Source organism: Tupaia chinensis, unplaced genomic scaffold (genome assembly GCF_000334495.1).
Source record: "Tupaia chinensis unplaced genomic scaffold, TupChi_1.0 Scaffold000350_1, whole genome shotgun sequence".
Classification (NCBI taxonomy): domain Eukaryota; kingdom Metazoa; phylum Chordata; class Mammalia; order Scandentia; family Tupaiidae; genus Tupaia; species Tupaia belangeri.
In genome coordinates, this window is record NW_006159844.1 from 9,751,594 (window position 1) to 9,770,987 (window position 19,394).

General features: G+C 35.4%; 1 protein-coding gene across 4 annotated transcripts in view; it reads left to right on the forward strand.

Moving 5' to 3' along the window:
* Nucleotides 1-19,394, forward strand: part of STRN3 (striatin 3) — a gene marked incomplete at its 5' end in the record, with an annotated part of 117,458 nt that overhangs the window by 72,392 nt on the left and 25,672 nt on the right. For 3 of the 4 annotated variants that reach the window (XM_006172142.3, XM_014589301.2, XM_014589302.2), the window contains 2 exon segments: nt 522-632; nt 15,349-15,489. In XM_006172142.3, the coding sequence (XP_006172204.2) occupies nt 522-632; nt 15,349-15,489 (252 nt within the window). 4 annotated transcript variants of the gene reach the window in all.

The window sequence follows — 19,394 nt, forward strand, 5'->3', positions numbered from 1 at the left end:
ATGTATTTATTATATTAGACTATAATTCCTCTCCTTCAGTACAATTACCCTGTGCATGCAGAATTAGTGTGACAGGTGCATGAATGTTTTCATTGATGAAATGGCACTGACTTTTCCAGCTTGCACTTCTGAGTAGTTTGCATGTAATTCATTCATTTGCTTTTATGATGCTGGCTGAATAATTTTTATTAACATTTTTATAAAGATGCAGTGATCTATTTTTTATAACTAGATATCTAATGTCAGTCCATTGAAAGATCAATAACCTTACAATTTGTGATTCATAAAAAAATGAAGCATTATTAAACTGTTGTTAGCATTAAATGCTTAGAAACCTATAACATGGACATAAAGAGTTTGAGTTGTGAATATCAAAACTGAGACTGCACCTTTAAAAGTATTTTGAGTACATGCCACTAGTACGTTTTTATTATGATTATATAAAGCTTTAATAGTGTACTGCCAACAGCTTGCATTGCCAACTGCTGATTTTTTTTCTTTTAATAATATGCTGCATGTAGATAAAGATGACCTCTCCCCAACTGCTGAGGTTTGGGATGTAGACCAGGGACTAATAAGTAAACTGAAGGAACAGTACAAGAAGGAACGAAAGGGGAAGAAAGGGGTGAAGAGTAAGTGCAGATTCTGACTATTATAATTTTTATATACCAATATTGAGAAAAAGATTATTCAATTCTGTTTTTTTTGTGTGTATATGATTTTATTTTTGTTTCATAAAAGGGGCAACTAACTTTAAACTTTGTCTGTTGTGTATTCCAATTTCTTTGGATATAATTTAGTACATGTTACTGATCAAGTAGATACTTATTTTAAATTGCTGATCACAGTGAAGAAAAGATTGCAAGGTTTTATTTTCTGGGTTTCTCTTAAAGCTTTAAAAACTTGCCAAATTGGAATGAATGTTGCTTTGGGATTTAAAATAGCAAGAATTTTTCCTAAAGGGAGTAAAATGTAGATTTCTCTGTTTTTGATGTATAGGATATTTTAGCTATAACCAGCCCCTATCCAGGTTACATTTCTCAGTATAGTCAGTAGGTCAGCCTTTTCCATAGCTGCTTCTTTCTAGTCTTAAATCTAACCACGGACAATAGCAGTAGCAAAATAAATAAATAAAAATAAAATAAAAAACAAACAATCTCCTGGTTAATATTTTCTGACAACTCTGCTGAGGGAATGGTAAAGGGGTAGATACTCATGGTAATAGGGCTTGTTTGGTCAATAGCTGGGTGTCTTGTGGTGCTTGGATGTATTTCTCACATGTATATCTTAACCAGTGTTCTATGAAAGTGTAAATGTAATTATAGTACTTATCTCAAAGAAGCAGTTTATTTTCATTTTGTGAACCAGGTGTAAAAACAGCTACATGAAAAACATCCTAAGACCTGTGAGTAATAATGGAGAGTCTTACTCTATATTTTGTGCTAATCATTGGCTCCTGCTAGTCTAACTTTTTTTTTACTTTATCAAGAAGAAATATCAATACTATGTGACAAAGACAAAGTCGATTTTCTTTCCTATTCCTTTCCTTAGTGACAAATAGGTTAGTGTATAAATTGAAAGGAGCAGTGGAAAGGGGGCAGAGTTCGCTATTCTTGGCTTAATTTATTAAACAGGAATAGGAGTCTCCAACCCCTGGGCCACAGATTGGTTGGTACCAGTCCATGGCCTGTTAGGAACCAGGCCACATAGCAGGAGGTGAGCGATGAGAAGCAAGCAAAGCTTCATCTGTGTTAAGAGCCACTCTTCGTTGCTTGCATTACCGCCTGGTCATCACCTATCAGATCAGCCTTCTATGAGAACCTAATGCTACCATCATAAATCTAATGCTACTGGCATTAGATCTCATAGGAGCCCCCAGGTATGTAGTTGCAGGAAAACAAACTCAGGGCTCCTGCTGGTTCTGCATTAGGGTAAGTTGTATACTTATTTTATTACATGTACAACCTTGTAAGAATAGAAGTAATACAGGTAATGTGCTTGAATCATCCCAAAAGTATACCCCACCCTCCATGACCAGTCTGGTGCCAGAAAGATTGGGAACCACTGTAGTAAAGGCTAATAAGTGGGATTTTGGAAGTTTTTCCTTTCTCACAATTTTCTTTTATAATTTTATTCTAGCTTATGTTTTTATCATGTGTGGATATAAAAACAAGCTATTCTTTTTATTTTAAAAATGTTTTTAGGTTTTTGCCATAGGGCCCCAGCCTCACCAGGAAGGAACAGAGAGCAGGAAAGTGAGAAACCTTCCCCCCGCCCCCCAGGGGAATGACTACCTATAATGCATGCATGTTGAGTGTGAAAGTACTTTCACATGACTATTTTAGTACAAAATGACATTAGAATTGTAGGGTTTTTTTTTTTTTTTAAGAAATAAAGTAGTTTAATATTAGATTTTATGTATATTTTCATAAATTGATTTAATCTAATGAAGGCTTTTTTTCCTAGAAAATGTTAATATTTAGAAAATGTTAATCTTGTTTCTTCTTGTTTAAAACAGAAACATCTATTTTTGGGGGGCAGGAGACTTTTTTTTTTGCTATAGGGCACGTGCACTCACCAGAAAGACAGAGAGAAACAGAGAGGCAGAAAGTGAGAAGTCCCCCCCCCCCCGGAGGGGGCATGGCCCTCTGCAATCCCTTCTCCTCTTGGGATCTTGGGCATGCACACACACACGCGCCCGGTGTGAGTTTAAGCCACTGGGTCCGGGACTCGAACCGTGGTCAACTACATGGGAGTCCAGCGACGTAGCCATTACGCCAACTGCTGGTCCCGAAGTATCTCATTTTTGTTCCTGATAAACTGACTAGACCTCTATCTTTTTGAGGTTTAGAAATAAGATATAAATCAACTCAAGGTCTTTTTGTACTTGTAACTTTTAAATTTTCCTAAAAACATTTTTTATTTCAATAAGAATCCTTTTGATTAAGAAATACTATAGGGGCTGGCAGGTGGCATGGTTGTTAAGGGTGCTGGACTCCCTCATGGCTGACCGTGGTTCGAGTCCTGGACTTGGCAGCTTGCTTTTTCATTTTTTCTCTCTCTCACTCTCACTTTCTGTCCCTCTGTGGTCAAATTAAAATAAATAAATAATAAAGAAATATGTAAGGTGAAATAAATCTTTAAAAAAAAAAATACTATAAACAGGGACCAGCAGTGGGCGTAATGGCTATGTCGCTGGACTCACATGTAGTTGACCACGGTTCGAGTCCCGGACCCAGTGGCTTAAACTCACACCGGGCGCGTGTGTGTGTGCATGCCCAAGATCCCGAGAAGAGAATGGAGAAGGGATGGCAGTGTGGCCATTCCTCCTGGGGGGGCATTTCTTACTTTCTATCTCTCTGTCTGTCTCTGTCTTTCTGGTGAGCACATGTGCTCTATAGCAAAAACCTCTCAAAAAAAAAAAAACTATAAACAAATTAACCAAATGAAAATTTATTAATTTTTGTGAAAATATTAATTTTAGTTACTTTGGTTTTTAATTTTATTTATTTATTTTTGTGGGATTTTTGCTGTAAGGCCTGTGTACTCACCGGAGAGACAGAGACAGAAAGCGAGATCATCCCCAGGGGGCGGCCACGCTGCAATCCCTTCTCCTCCATTCTCCTCTAAGAACTTTGGACACATACCTGGTATGCATTTTAAGCCACTAGATCCGGGAATTGAACCACAGTCAACTATGTGGGAGTCCAGCAATGTAACCATTATGCCATCTGCTGGTCCTTTTGTTAATTATCTTTGATAGGGCCATAGTACACACAGTTTTAAAATTAGCCTACTTACCTAACAGTTTATAAAGAAAACATTACTCCATCAACATATACTCCTTCAGATATGTTTTCATTTTTAAAATTTTATTTATTATTACTTTATTATTATTATTTTTATGAGAGAGCGTGCTATAGGGTGTGTGTGCTTACCAGAGAAAGAGAGAGAGAGAGACAGAAAGTGAGAGATCAACCCCTGGGGGGATGGCGATATCACATTCCTTTCTTCTTCATTTTTCTTTTGGGATTTTAGGCATGTACGCACATGACCCCAGCTTGAGATTGTTTTTTTGGTTTGTTTGTTTTTGTGTTTTTTTTTTTTTTAAGAGAGATTTTTCTTTAGGATGGGTGCATTTGCCAGAGAGACAGAAAATGAGAAATACTCACCAGGAGAGGATGGCCGGGCAGTCCTTTCTCCTCCATTCTCCTCTTGGTATTTAGGGCTCGCACGCACATGTGCCCAGCATGAGATTTTTTTTTTTCTTTTAAGAATTATTTAAGTTTAGGTATTGTTATTTTCTAGTTTGATTAAAAGAGAGAGGGAGCGAGGAGAAAGAAAATGAGAAAGCAAGCCACCAAGTCCAGAACTTGAACCTCATTCAGCCATGTGTGAGTCCAACGCTTTTAACCACCATACCATCTGCCACCACCCTCCCCACCCCTCCGCATTAGATTTTCTGCGGAGCCTAGGACTCGAACTGCAGTCAACTATGTGGGAGTCCAGTGATGCAACCATTACTTCATCTGCTGGTCCCTATTATTATTATTTTTTAATTTGCTATAGGGTACGTGTGCTCACCAGAAAGAGAAAGAAAGCAAGCTGCCAGGTCCAAGATGGAACCACAGTTGGCCGTGTGGAGTCTAGCACCTCATCCATCATGCTACCAACTGGCCCTTCATTTTCTTTTTTTAAACTAAGCTACCCTATTGACAAATAATATTGGAGAACCCAGAATACAAAATGAGTGAAAGAGAACTGGTATGATTGAATCAGAATCTGAGAATCCTGGAGCCATAACTTTTAGTTCTCATGTCTCAATAATATCATATTATCTAGATGTGTGTATCTATTTCTCCGTAATTTTGATTCTATATTTTTCAAAAGCTAGCTTTGTTTATATAATCATAAAAATTACACATACTTATTATTTTCGCAATTTAAGAAGTATATAGGAATATACAGAGAAAGTTAAAAAGCACTAAAAATCATATTGCTCTGAGATTAACTACATTTAAAATTTAGCACCTCTTGGGACCAACAGTTAGTGTAATGGCTGTCGCTGAACTCCCATGTAGTAGACCGCAGTTCGAGTCCTGGACATGGTGGCTTAAACTCATGCTGGCTTAAACTCATGCTGGGCACATGTGCACGCATGCCCAAGATCCCTAGAGGAGAATGGAGGAGAAGAGATTACGGCGTTGCCATCCCCCCAGGGGGTAATTTCTCACTTTCTATCTCTCTTTCTGGCGAACGCACAAGCCCTATAGCAAAAACCTCTCAAAAAAAAAAAAATTAGCATCTGACAACCCAGTTATTTTAGTAGCCTTTATGTATTAACCTCCTATTTTATTTTTCAATAAGAATATTATCAAATTTAATTTAATAATTCATTTTGTGACTTTAACCTAAGCTCCATTAATTAAACTTTAGATTGTTTCTAGTTTTAAAATACTTTTGTAAACATCACGATGTTTTAGGTTATCTGTGTAAGTACATCTTTGGTTGAAGTTTCTAGCAAAGTATCTAAGGAAAAAATAATTGAGAAGTTATAATAACATTTGTTTTTTAGTTTAAATTTGCCAGAGGGTATGCATGCTCACCAGAGGGGGCCACACAGAGAGAGAGAGAGAGAAAGCAACCACTATAGGCATAGTCATGCTGCAGTCTTTTCTCTTCCATTTCTCCATTCCTTCAGGATTTGGGGCATGCATGTACATGCATCTGGTGTATCTCTTAAACTGCTGGGGCCAGGATTTGAATCATGATCACCCTGCAGGATCTGACTCCCTTAACCATTAGGCTTCAGGGCTGGTGTATGTAATGCTTCTTTTTTAAACTTCCTTTATAAAAGTGTATAAATTATATTTTTTTTGCTCTTGAGCACATAGTTCAATACGAAAATGTTGGCCCTGAATCCTTGGCATGTAGATGGTATTTAAGGAAATAAAAACTTTTTGTTGTTTGGGGATCATAAAATGTCTAATGGCCTCAATTCAGTAAGATTAAGGCATTAATACTAATATATAATTTTACATGGAAAGATCATGAGTTATTTTAATATTTGTATTATTTATTACTTGTTAGATTTTATTGTTTTCACAGATGAAATTTTGTAAAAGTTATAATATAGTATAAACCCCATAGCCTTTTTTTTTTGGAGGGGGGGAGGTTTTCGCTATAGGGCGCGTGTGCTCGCCAGACAGACAGAGAGAGACATAGAGACAGAAAGCGAGAAATCACCCCCCCAGGAGGGATGGTCACGCCACAATCCCTTCTCCTCCACTCTCCTCTCGGGATCTTGGGCACGCACGAACACACACCCGGCGTGAGTTTTAAGCCACCGGGTCCGGGACGCAAACCGCGGTTGACTACATGGGAGTCCAGTGACATAGCCATTACGCTAACTGCTGGTCCTCCCCTCCCATAGCCTTTTTTTGTTAAAAGAATTATTTTATTTAACTTTATTTACTTATTTTTTTTAACTTGACCAGAGAGAGAGAGAAAGAGAAAGTGAGAAAGTAAGCCACCAGGTCCAGGACTCAAACCGACGTGGACCACGTGGGAGTCCAGTGGTCCCAACCACCATGCCACCTGCCAGTCCCACCCCATAGCCTTTTAATTTCTTTTTTGCTTTATTTCAAATTTGAATAAATCCTTTCTTCTGGATCATGACACTGCATTTCTACAGATTTCTTGCCGGTTAGGTGGAAGATAATTATTTGCTAACTTTAGCATATGGAATCAGCAGATGTAATCCAATATAAATGTCTTTTTAGTGTGTGTGTGAGGGAAAGAAGAAAATGACAAGAGTATAGTTTTTTAACTTTGTAAAAACTTATCCAAGATATGACTGTTAAGTGTAAAGACTTCTAAAATCAATTGCTAGGCCAAAGTTTCTCTGTCTTGTAACTTATTTACAGTATCTCATCCTTCTTTTTCTCCTGCTAATGACAAGAGAAAATGGTTTAAAAGTAAGGACCTTGTTTGGATTGCAGAGATACTTCATTATTTCTTGCTAAGTAAGATATACTTGAGATGTACTTTTACCAGTTAATAATTCTAAAAGTCAGGGTTAGGGTTACTAAAGATGCTCTGTAATGGTAATGGTAATTTTGGTCTTAGGCTTCCTTTTCCTTTAACTTTTTATTTTGACATATTTCTGATGTAAGAAAAAAATCTAAGAATAGTAGAGAATTCCATATACTTTTTTATAGAGAGAAATTTTTGCCATAGTCACATATGCTTGCCAGAGAGACAGGGTTGGAGAGACAGAAAGCAAGAAATCATTCCCCCCAGGGGATGGCCATGCTGCAGTCCCTTTTCTTCCATTCTCCTCTTGGTATTGTGGCCATGCACACACACATGCCCAGTGTGAGTTTTAAGCCTCCAGGACTGGGACTCAAACCACAGTCGACTACATGGGAGTCCAGTGATGTAACTGTTATAGCGTCTGCTGGTACCAGAGAATTCCACATACTTTTTGCCCAGGTGTCTCAGATGTTAATACTTGACCACATTCTCTTTACCCTTTTCTTTCTGTAAATTACTTTTTTGAGCAGTTTAGAAAACTAAACTGTAGGGACCAGCAGGTGTTGTGGTGGTTAAAGCCCTGGACTCCTACATGACCGACCATGGTTTGAATCCTAGACCTGACTGTTTGTTTTTCTCACATTCTCTTTCTATCTATTTTTTTGTCTCTCTCTGGTCAAATTAAAAAAGAAGTAATAATAACAAATAAATAAATAAATAAATAAATAAATCATTCTTTAAAAGAAAGCAAGTTGTAGACATTTTGTCCCTTAAATTCTTTAGTGTATGTTACCTAACCACAAAGACATTCTCTTGCATGACTAGTAAAATGATTAAAATCAGGAAATTAATATTGATATAATACTGTTACCTAATTGAAAACCCAGTTTTATTTCACTTTTTAAAAACTGGCAAGCTTTCTATAATTTGAGAAGGATGGGGGAAAATTCCAAATTAATTACTTTTGTTAAAATCTTAGAATAGTAGGATTTCTTTTTATGATCTCCGTTTTTGCCATATTTTATATCTTAGTAAAAACATGTAAGTGAGTAATGATTAAAAATCACATAGTTCATAGCTTCTGAAGTAAGTGTGAATCATCTGAAATCTGGTGTCTTTATTTAGAATATGAGAGAGGAACTAGAAATCTTAAAACTTCCTTTGATATTTGTTGTTTTTGTTTTTCAACAAGGAAAGTTTAAACCATATGTTTTAACAATCTGTTTTCCTTTGATAAATAAGTACCTTTTTTTTATAGCCTGTTGTTACTTTTATGTTGTGTTATACCTACAAATTTGAGGTTTATGAAGAATATAGAATTAGGATTTTTTTTTCAGATTTATTGGCTTTCCCCATTTTAAGAATACATTTTTAAACATTTTTTTAAAAGAGGTTTTCGCTAAAGGGCTCGTGCGCTTGCCAGAAAGACAGAGAGAGAGAGAGATAAAAAGTGAGAAATCACCCCCCAGGGCGGATGGCCACACCGCAGTCCCTTCTCCTCCATTCTCCTCTCGGGATCTTGGGCACGCACACACACGCACCCGGCATGAGTTTTAAGCCACCGGGTCTGGGACGCGAACTGCAGTCTACTACGTGGGAGTCCGGCGACATAACCATTACGCTAACTGCTGGCCCCTAACAATACATTTTTTTGAGATCATGTTTGTAGTCCTAGATATTAGTAGATGGACTTATCTTTGTTTTCATGATTATTCTCATTTGTCCTAATTTTTCCATCTTTTCTGTATGTAGGATATATTTTTTTTTGCCATTTGTATTCTTTCCTTTACTGGAGTTACAGAATTGCTAGCCATCTATTGATTTGATTATTAATGTGTTGGAAAAGGGAAATCCTTTAACTTTCTCAATATTTCTTTTTGTCTTTTAGTTTTTGTTGTTGTTGTTGTTTTTGTCATAGGGTGCATGAGCTTGCTGGAGAGAGACAGAGAGAGAGAGGGAAAGTCAGAAATCACCTCTCGGGGTGAATAGCTGCGTTGCTGTCCATTCTCCTCTTGGGATTTGGGGAATGCATGCACAAGTGCCCAGTTTGTTTTTTAGCCTGCTGGGTTTGGGATTCAAACCACAGAGTCCATCATGTGGGATCCAGAACCTTAACCCCCACGCCATTTCCTGGCCCCAATATGTCTGTTTTTAAAACAGGATGTTAGCTTCATTAAAAAAAAAAAAGTTTATTCTCTCTTTTCCATGAGAGAAAGACAGAGAGACAGGTACCCCCAACAGAGTCTTTATGCCATGATCCACATCCAGTCTCTGCCCTCCTAGATCATAGGAATATTCTTGTGTGCCTGTGTGTAGGGAGGATGTGGGACACAAAACTAGTACCTTCTCATGTGTGCCCGTTTGTGTTGCTGCTGGACACTGCCTGGCTCCTCAATATTTCTTTTAATATAAGTGAGTGAGTGACTTTGCTTTCTAAGTGAGTGAATTGTTTTCTAATCGTCCTTCTTTACTTCCCTTCTTCAGAGAGTATGTGCGCTCGCTAGAGAGAAAGTCCCACTAGTGGGTTATGGTCACACCGCAGTCCTCCTCCATTTCTTTATTCTGTTAGGACTTTGGGCATGTGCACAAATGCAGCTGACATGTTTTTCAAGTTGTCAGGGCCAGGACTTAAGCCACCATCAGCCATGGGGAATCCCAGTTTTTTCCCAGTTAGGCTACTGGGCCAGCCCTTTTTTCTAATTTTGTTTCTTTTTTTTTTGGAGAGATTTTCACTGTAGGGCGCGTGCGCTCGCCAGACAGACAGAGAGAGACATAGAGACAGAAAGCGAGAAATCACCCCCCAGGGGGGATGGTCACGCCGCAATCCCTTCTCCTCCATTCTCCTCTCGGGATCTTGGGCATGCACACACACGCGCCCGGCGTGAGTTTTAAGCCACCGGGTCCGGGACACGAACCGCGGTCGACTACATGGGAGTCCAGCGACATAGCCATTACGCTAACTGCTGCTTCCCCTAATTTTGTTTCTTAAATTGCCAAAGGGCATGTGCGCTTGCCAGAGAAAGACAAACAGAGAAAGGGGGACAAAGCACCCTCCAATGGGATGTGGTCATGCTGTACTCCCTTTTCCTTCATCTCTCCATCCTCTTGGGATTTGGGGCACACATGCACAAGTGCCCAGTTTGTTTTTCAAGCATCTTGGCTGGGATTAGAACTGTAGTCAGCTATGTAGGATCCATCTCACTTAACCACTAGGCTGCAGGTCAAGCACTCTAATTTTCAATTTTATTATTACTGTCTGTCACTTATGGTTTCAAATCCATGATAATAAATTGTCATTACAAAATGTGGTATTTTTAAACCAAATATTTTAAATTAGGCTTTTTTTTCTCTTTTTTTTCCTTAAATAATAGGGAACATGTGCAGGTGCTTGGTTGGTGGGGGGCACCCTTGCCAGGGTCTTGTCATGCCATGGTCCCTTTTCTCCAGCCTGATCCTGGTTACCTACATTTACCTAGTGTGTTTTCAGGCCAGCTCAGAAGTCTGAACCCATGATTGCCATAGGCTTCCAGCTTTGCAGGCTACTTGTGTTACTACTGTGCCATAGTGACTGTGCCTGAAATTAATCGTTCTAATGCATTTGAGAACAAGTTAGTTTTTGTAGCAGTAACCTTCATTAGGCTATAAAAATACCTTTGTACATACTATAAAATATCTATGATGATTAAGCTACTTTTAGCTAGCAGATAAAATGATGTTATATTCTACATCAAAGCAAAGACAGACAAAATTGTTTCATAACAAAGGGATATTATGTGTCTGGCTTTAATTTCACAGTTAAAACAGACCGTTCAGTTCTTTAACTCAATAGATTTCTCCCTCCGCACCTCCCTTGCCATAAGAAAATATCTTTATTTTGGTCTTTTTTTCTAGGGTCAGAAAATACTTGGCTCCTTTTAAACAGAGCACTTTTTAAACCAAAGAATCACTTTGTAGCTGAAGTAATTTTTTTTCAATATTGTTATATTTATTTAAGATACCATATAATGACAGAAAATAAAATATATTTAACAAACATAACTTACCCAAGTCCTTATCTTAAAATAAGCTTATCTTTCCCAGATTATTTGCCTTCTAACAGTTGGTTTTACTTTGTAATATGAGGTAGTATATAAAAGGTGGGCACATTTGAGAAAGGGAAAACATTAGATTTGTTAAAAGTACTATTTTACGTACAATAATAGATTGTATGGGAAGATAAATTTTATATGTCATTTATATGTGTGTGTATGTGTGTGTGTGTGTGTATGATTTCAAAAAAGATTAATAGCAGTTCATTGTTTGGCTTACATGGCATAATTAGTAAATTTTTTTATTCTGCAATATATTTAGAGGATTATGTATTTATATAGAAGTTGATAGTCATGGTTAAGAGATAGGTGGGTTGTGTTTTATAATTGATAGTAGTACAAAAAGATTTTTTTTGCTTGAAGAATTAGAAAAAGTATATCTCAGGCCAGCAGGTGGCATAGAGTAAAGGTGCTGGACTCCCACATGGCTAACTGTGGTTTAAGTATTGAACCTGGTGGCTTTCGCCCTCCCTTTTACCCTCCCTCTCTTCCTCTCTTTCTCTGTCTCTCTCTCTCTGTCTCTTTCTGGTCAAATTAAAATAAATAATAAATAAAGTTAAAATAATTCTAAAAAAAAAGTATTTCTTCTATTGATTTGTCATTAATTGACAATCAGTTTTTATTTTACTAATGTTAATGATATTTATGCTTTTAAATATTGATATTACTATTATATATACTATATTGTTACACTAATACCATTAATCTGACTTAAAATTTTGTTTATAATTTTTTTGTTGTTTTTATTATATTTAAGAATACTGGATAGGTTTAGAAAGAAAATAAAGGCATTAAATTTGGAGTTGTTAGATGCTCTACAGAGTAGAGCAAAGACTGATTACTGGTTATTCTGCTTTCATTTTTGACAGTTTCTGAGAAACTAGGATTAGAGCACTGCAGTTTCCTGAACATGGCACTGTGCCAAATACAGAAGAATGTTTGGCTGTAGTATACAAAATGATAGTAATTATTATATGATTTGAGATTCTCAGTTTGAACAGTGACTTTCTTATTGTTTTCTACTCTCCTTCCCCTCTGTGTCTCCCCGTCCATGTGTACAGGAAGATTATAACTTCACATTTTCTAACTACAAAACTTTCTCTCAAGTCTTTTTTTATTTAATTTATTTATTTATGTATCTGTATCTGTATCTGTATAGAAACATATATATATATATATAGAGAGAGAGAGAGAGAGAGAGAGTCAGAGTCACGGGGAAAGGAATAGATGCATAGAAAAATACAGCATGAATTTTCCAACGATCCAATAATATATCAATTTATTTCATGATATAAATATGACAATATATAAATTTATAGAATATATACATATATTTTTAAAATTTTATTTTATTTTATTTATTTAGCTATTTTTTAAATTCCCAGAGAGTACATGCACTTGCCAGAGAGAGTGCCATTCCCCTGTGGGCCATGGCTACCCACGGTCTTTCCTCCATATCTTTCAGAAAACCGTGTCCAGTGTGTTTTTCAAGCTCCTTGGGCTAAGATTCAAACCGTAGCCAACCGTGTGGGATATGGCTTTTTGTGTACAGAACTTAACTGTTGCACTATGTAGTCAGCCCAAATCTTTTTGGTATTTGACAGTAGCTATCATATAATTAAATTATTTGCAAGATCATTAATGATGCAGATTCTTATGATACACACACAATTATAATAAAAGCAAGCAGTGGGCCAGTAGGTGGCATGGTGGTAATGGTGCTGGACACCCACATGGCCAACCACAGTTCGTGTCCCGGCCCTGGTGGCTTGCTTTCTCACTTTCCTTCTCTCTCTCTCTGTCTCTCCCTGATCAAATTGAAACAATAATAAATAAATAAATAAAATAATTCTTAAGAGAACAAAACCTTTATAGAGGAGGCGATCTAATTTGGAGAAATAGGTATAATTTGGGTAGATCAGGGTGCACATTCAAAGACAGGAACTGTGTGTGTGTAAGTACGTGTCCTGTTTTCACTTTTATGAGGAATAGGTGAGGACACATATGACAAAATGTGGCAGAAATAATCTTTGTGAACATTAATACTATGTGGAAACTGCTTTACTGGAAAATTAAGAGGATTCATTAAAATAGGATTGTATAGAAAAACAGGATCAGGCCATGAAATACATGAAGAATAAGTACAAGATTTTGTTTAACCTTGATACAGACAGTGTTAGAGAGTTATTTGTGGTTTCTCAAGAGGGAGATACAATAAATGTGATAATTTTGGAAAACTAACTTAAATCATAGCATTCAAATTTGATTAAAGGCAAATGGAATGTAGAGATAGAAAAATCAATTATTCATCCAGCAAATGGCTTAGTGGTTAAACTGCTGGAGTCCCACATGGCTGACTGTGGTTCAAGTCCTGGACCTGTCATCTTGAAACTCATGCCAGATGGGTGTGTGTGCATGCCCAAAATCCAAGAGGAGAATGGAGAAGAAGGGAGTGCAGTGTTGCCATCCGCCTATGGGGTGATTTCTCACTTTCCTTCTCACTTTGTCTCTCTCCAGTGAATGCATGCACCATATGGCAAAAAAAAAGAAAGAAAGGAAGGAAGGAAGGAAGGAAGGAAGGAAGGAAGGAAGGAAGGAAGGAAGGAAAAGAAAGAAAGAAAGAAAGAAAGAAAGAAAGAAAGAAAGAAAGAAAGAAAGAAAGAAAGAAAAGAAAGAAAATCTACTACAGTAATTCATAGAAATGAAAACTTTGATTAATATAAAGTCTATAGAGAAGTTAATCCGAAGAATACTTTAAAGCAGGATTCTTTTTTTAAAAAAATAGCCCTCTCTCCTATTTTACAAATAGAAGAGGAATTACTCTCTTATGGTTGAGAATTCTAAAAACAGGAAATAAATCAATGGTAGCGGTAGTCATACGAGTAGGAAGGCTATAAGGAGAAGTCTTCTATGAGAAGTATTTTTATTTTCTTTCATGTTGAAGTTAAGTTGTGGTTAGACATCTATTTGGTAGTTTTTCACTTATAAGAGAATTCGTTTACAGTCCTTTTTCTGTTGGGGAAAATCTGCAGGTAATACTGAGTTTCTCTATTAAAATTATTTTAGGAAGTTTAGACTACATGACTTATACATACAGAAGGTAGAGATGCTTAAGCATTTCTAAGAAGTTAAGAATTACCTTAAGATACAGCTAATATGTAAGACTGCACCTGTTTCTAGTCAGTCTTACTATATCATAGCCTAGCATTCTGTTAGGAATATATAGATGAATGACTATAGAATTATGGATAACAACTAGGCACAGTAAATTTTATAACTGTATAGCAGTCTGATTGGTCCATTAATGTTGACATTGGTGCCTGTAAGGTTATAATGCTTGGCCTTGAATATGTATATTTCAGTAGCTTTTACTTTATATGGATTATAAAGTGTTTCCCTTTAAATTATTTTTTCTGACATTCTTAAAACTATAATAATTTTCTTTCAAAACGCACAGTTCAAAATAAAAAAAAACTTTATAGTTTCTGAAGTGTGAAGTTAAAGTAAAAAGTATTCCACAATACTTTAGTAATTTTTGAGTTTTATATATTGACCTGAATTTTCCAAGCAACAACTGAAATTCTCCCCCTTAAATTTATGGCCTATGACAGTGTTTGACTTTTCATATCATGAGAAAGTTCCAGGAGCTCATGACTAAATCAGTTTTTATTTAATTTGGAAAAAATGAAAAAAATTTATATGAGTAATTGGAATTGATTTAGTAAATGACAGATTTGTGCTAACATGCTGTTTGGAAGGGAAAATACCCATGGAAACACCAGGGAAAGTTCATTGTTTGTTGCACCCTCATGAAAGTCATTTGTATTTATTTCTTAACAGTTTTTAAACAGTGAATTAAGTTGAAAAGCCCATGTTTTTATTCTTTACATGGGTAAACATTAACCTTAAACATCAGTTTTCTTTTGTTCTGATTGTACCTTCTGTGTCTGAGAGCTTATAGAACTTTGGTTGAGTAAAGAAGTGTGTGTGCACACACACGTGTTTAAAGCATAATAGATATATACATAGTGAATATCTTAAATATTTAATCTCTTTTAATGTGTCTTGGGTGGTGGTATGGAAAATTGAAGACCTCTTTATCTGATATTTTAATAAGTGGGACTGCTTAATAGAGTCTGTTTTGTTAATAAATTGGCTTTAAAGATTACTAATAAGTCAAGCGGTAGCCATTAAATGAACCTCTACTGCTGACATTAATTTACAGGGGTCAACAGGACAAAACTCTACGACATGATAGCTGATCTGGGAGATGATGAGCTGCCCCACATCCCTTCAGGAATCAGTAATCAGTCTAGGTCAGCCTCTACTAGAATGACTGATCATGAAGGTGCAAGAGCAGAGGAAGGTACAAAATTTAGCTACCATCTTTATTTATATTTCAGAAGGCTTTGATTGCAAATCATTTCTGAATATTGCAAATTTGCTGCTGTTTGAAATACTGAAGACCATTTTATATGTTCTTCATAGAAGGTGTTGGGCAAGCTCTTTTTGTAATTGCCTTAGAAATTTTGGAATTTTTGGCTTCTATTTATGTTTCACTTTTAATGTTAAGAGGAGTCCTTTCCACCATAGGATAATTCAGAACACCTTTCTTAAATCTAACTTTAGTTTACAGATCTAGTAACAAGAAAATAGTAGTTTACTGGGGACCAGCAGGTGGTGTGGTGGTTAAGGTGCCGGATATTCCCATATGGCCAACCATGGTTCAAGTCTTGGACCTGGTGGCTTGCTTTCTCACTTTCTCTGTCTCTGTGTATCTCTCTGGTCAAAATAAATAAATGAATAAATAAAATTAAAAATAAAAAAAGAAAATAGTAGTTTACAGAAACCTTAAATAATGCATATGGCAAAAACTGCTCATTTTGTCATATTGCCTAAATTTAGCAACTAATAATACCATCTAATACTAATACCATTAGTAGAAAACAACTAAGTGCTAGGCAATTTGTCATGTAATAATTTGGTATTTAGACAGAATTTAATTGACATTTCTGCTTTTGCATTGTTAGGAGATTTATTTGCCCCAGTCAGAAATTTTTAATACATCTTGTTCCCTAAGATTTCCATGATGGCACATTTTCCTTATAGTTAAGTATTTTTGTATTTTCAATCTCACCTTAATTGACTATTCACCTTACCTTTACCACTCAACTAATCTTTAAGAAAATGTAAGGAAAGATTTTTTTTAAATCACTGAAATAATAAAACTAAAGTAAAACTAATGAAAAGCAAAATCTCTTTAATTTTTTCTGGATCTCATTTTCATTATTGAACTGTTTTACTTCATTATTTTCTAAAATGCATATGCCAGATCCATTGTCTTTTATTTTATACACTCGGTAGCAATTCAACTTAATCTTTAGCTTTTGGTCTATTTTACAAGTAATGCATAATACAGCTCACTAAAATTTTTGTAATTCATATATATAAACTGCAGATTTTGTGCTTTAAAGCAAAGCTGTATTAGCAGACACATGAATCCTTTTAAATGTTTCAAACAAACAACTTACAGGAAAAGCCAATCAAACTCCCCTCTATACAAGAACTGATTTAGAGCTGTGTGTGTGTGTGTGTGTGTGTGTGTGTGTTTTGCAGAAAAAATTGTTAAGTCACTCATCTCATAATTTGTAGGAGCACAGTGAGGGGGAAAGCTTAATAAACATGAACTTCATTACACTTCTAAAGAATAAGTCTTACTAGAATTTGTTATTTAAATAGTTTTGAATTTGACTTCAAGCTAAGAAGGGACTTTTATAGTTCAAAATCTGTTATTTTCACTGACAAACTCTAGATTTTTGCTTTCCTCTTGAAGTTCATATCACATTATTTAATAAAGTTTAAGTGCCTGTTTTCAGGAGACATAATTCTACATTGCAGCCTTTTGGACTTTTGTTGCTAAGAACTTAAAACATATGTTTATGTGGCATAAGTGGAATCAGTTATTTTCTGTGTTCTTGGTTTGATAAAATTGGAAAAAGGAAAAGTTTGATAAGTGAGCTACAGGTTTCCTTGGTCAGTGTCCTTCAAAAGGAAGGAAAGTTAGAAAGGTATGAAAAAGATCCTAAATTGTTTAATGAAATCTCTTAGACTACCTAATAAAAAGTGTGACAATTTCCATTATTGAAGTTTTTTTTTTAGAATAATTATATTTTTCTTTGAATTACTAGTGATATTTCTGTGCTTGTGTAACTATGTGCTCCAGGTAATTATGTTAATATTAGTTAAGTGAATTTGTAGAATAGAAATTAATTCTTTCTACAGGAAAATAAGGGCAAACAAATTAACTATATACTGTGGTTACTATTAATATATACCTCAGGGATAGATGATACAGAAAGCAGAAATAATACTCTAAAAATTCTGTTTGTACATAGATTTAAAATACTGAATAACCAGGAGAGCTTGCTATATAAAAATAAATATTTGGGTGTACATGGAGCAAAAAGGGACAGCAATATAATATGATTAATTAGAAATTAGTATAATACTAATTTTTTAAAGTACAATTATTCTAATACAAAAACTGTAGGAGAATTAGCTAATATTGCTCAGACACTTCCCTTACAAGGCCCTAAATTGGTCAATGGCTGATGAGAGAAATATTTCTGCAAAAAATTAGGTGATGTAAAATAACTTGTTTATGCCAAAATTACTTTGTTGGGTTTAATTAAGCTTTATGTTAGCAAATGTATAATTGTGAGTAGGAGGAATTGTGGCATTTTGTTCTAACTAGAAACAAATGTCTGAACTTAGTGAAAAAATATTTTTTATAGACAGAAAAATGCTTTAAGTAAATATTACCTAATGACTTTTATATAATTGTTCTTTTCTTTTTTCTTTTTTGGAGAGGTTTTTGCTGTAGGGCACGTGCGCTCGCCAAGAAGACAGGAGAGACAGAAAGCGAGAAATCACCCCCCCAGGGGGAATGGCCAAGGCATAATCCCTTCTCCTCCATTCTCCTCTTGTGGTCTTGGGCATGCACACACATGAGTTTAAGCCACTGGGTCCAGGACTCGAACCACAGTCAACTACATGGAAGTCCAGCGACATAGCCATTACGCCAACTGCTGGTCCCTATAATTGTTCTTAAACATAATTTTTATCCATTAATTTTATAGTTATTTGTGGGGGACCAGCAGGTGGTGTGGTGATTAAGTCACTGGACTCCCACATGGCCAAACACAGTTCAAGTACAGGACCTGATGGCTTGCATTCTCATATTCTACCTCTCTCTCTGTCTATTTCTGGTCAAATTAATAATAGTAATAATAATAAATAAATTGAAATAAAATATTTTTTCTTAAAATTTATAGTTCTTAGCCTCTCCTTATATTACCACTAACTGTATACTTTGTTGGGAGTAAAGATCAGTGCCACAGATTGTTCAGATTCAGTAAGCATAATCACTGAAAGATTAAATACTACCAAGTATCCATGAATATATATTGTTACCCAGTGCTTTAAGGATCTAGGTCAGTTTCTGAAGCAGTTTCATTTCAGGGACTTATTTGAGTTAAATTACATAGTTTACTTAGATAGGGTAAAGAAATAAAATACTCTAAATAAAGATAAATTTTACTCTTGCCATATATATGGATTATGTCTTCTCAAAATTATATTTAGTAGTATTAATGATAACTGTCAAATTTCACTCTACCCATTGTTTCTTGTAGTGTTCTAAATTATAGTTTTTCATAGGAATTTGTCAAGATTGGTGAATTGCTTGAGTTTTTGTATGTTTTTCCTTTTTAACTTTGCTCATGAATTTTAAACTTATTTTAATGTATCAAGTAATGTTTTGTTACTTGAGTATCCTCCCGTGCATTGTAATATTAAAACTTTATTGCAAAGAATCTGGTTAAAATGAAAATAAGAATTATTGTTTATATTATTAACTATTACAGCAAAATAATAGACAATATATAGTCAGTCATTCAAATTATGGCCAAGTATAGTTAGTATTTACAGAGAAAAACACATTTTAATTAATGTAATTGGAACTGCTAATATTTACATAGAAAGTAATAATGTTTATGATATAGATGGGAAAACTTAAGTAAAATATGACTTTCACTTGAGTTTAGTTTGAAAAAGAAGAAATTAAAATTCTTACTGGTCAATAACATTAGTTGCTTCATTTTAAAGGCGTAACGGTAAATGAAAGGGGATGTTAAAATGAAAATTATAGTCAAATCATTCTAGGCAAAGCTGGTAGGCATTCTGATATACACGTTTTAATTTTACAGGAAG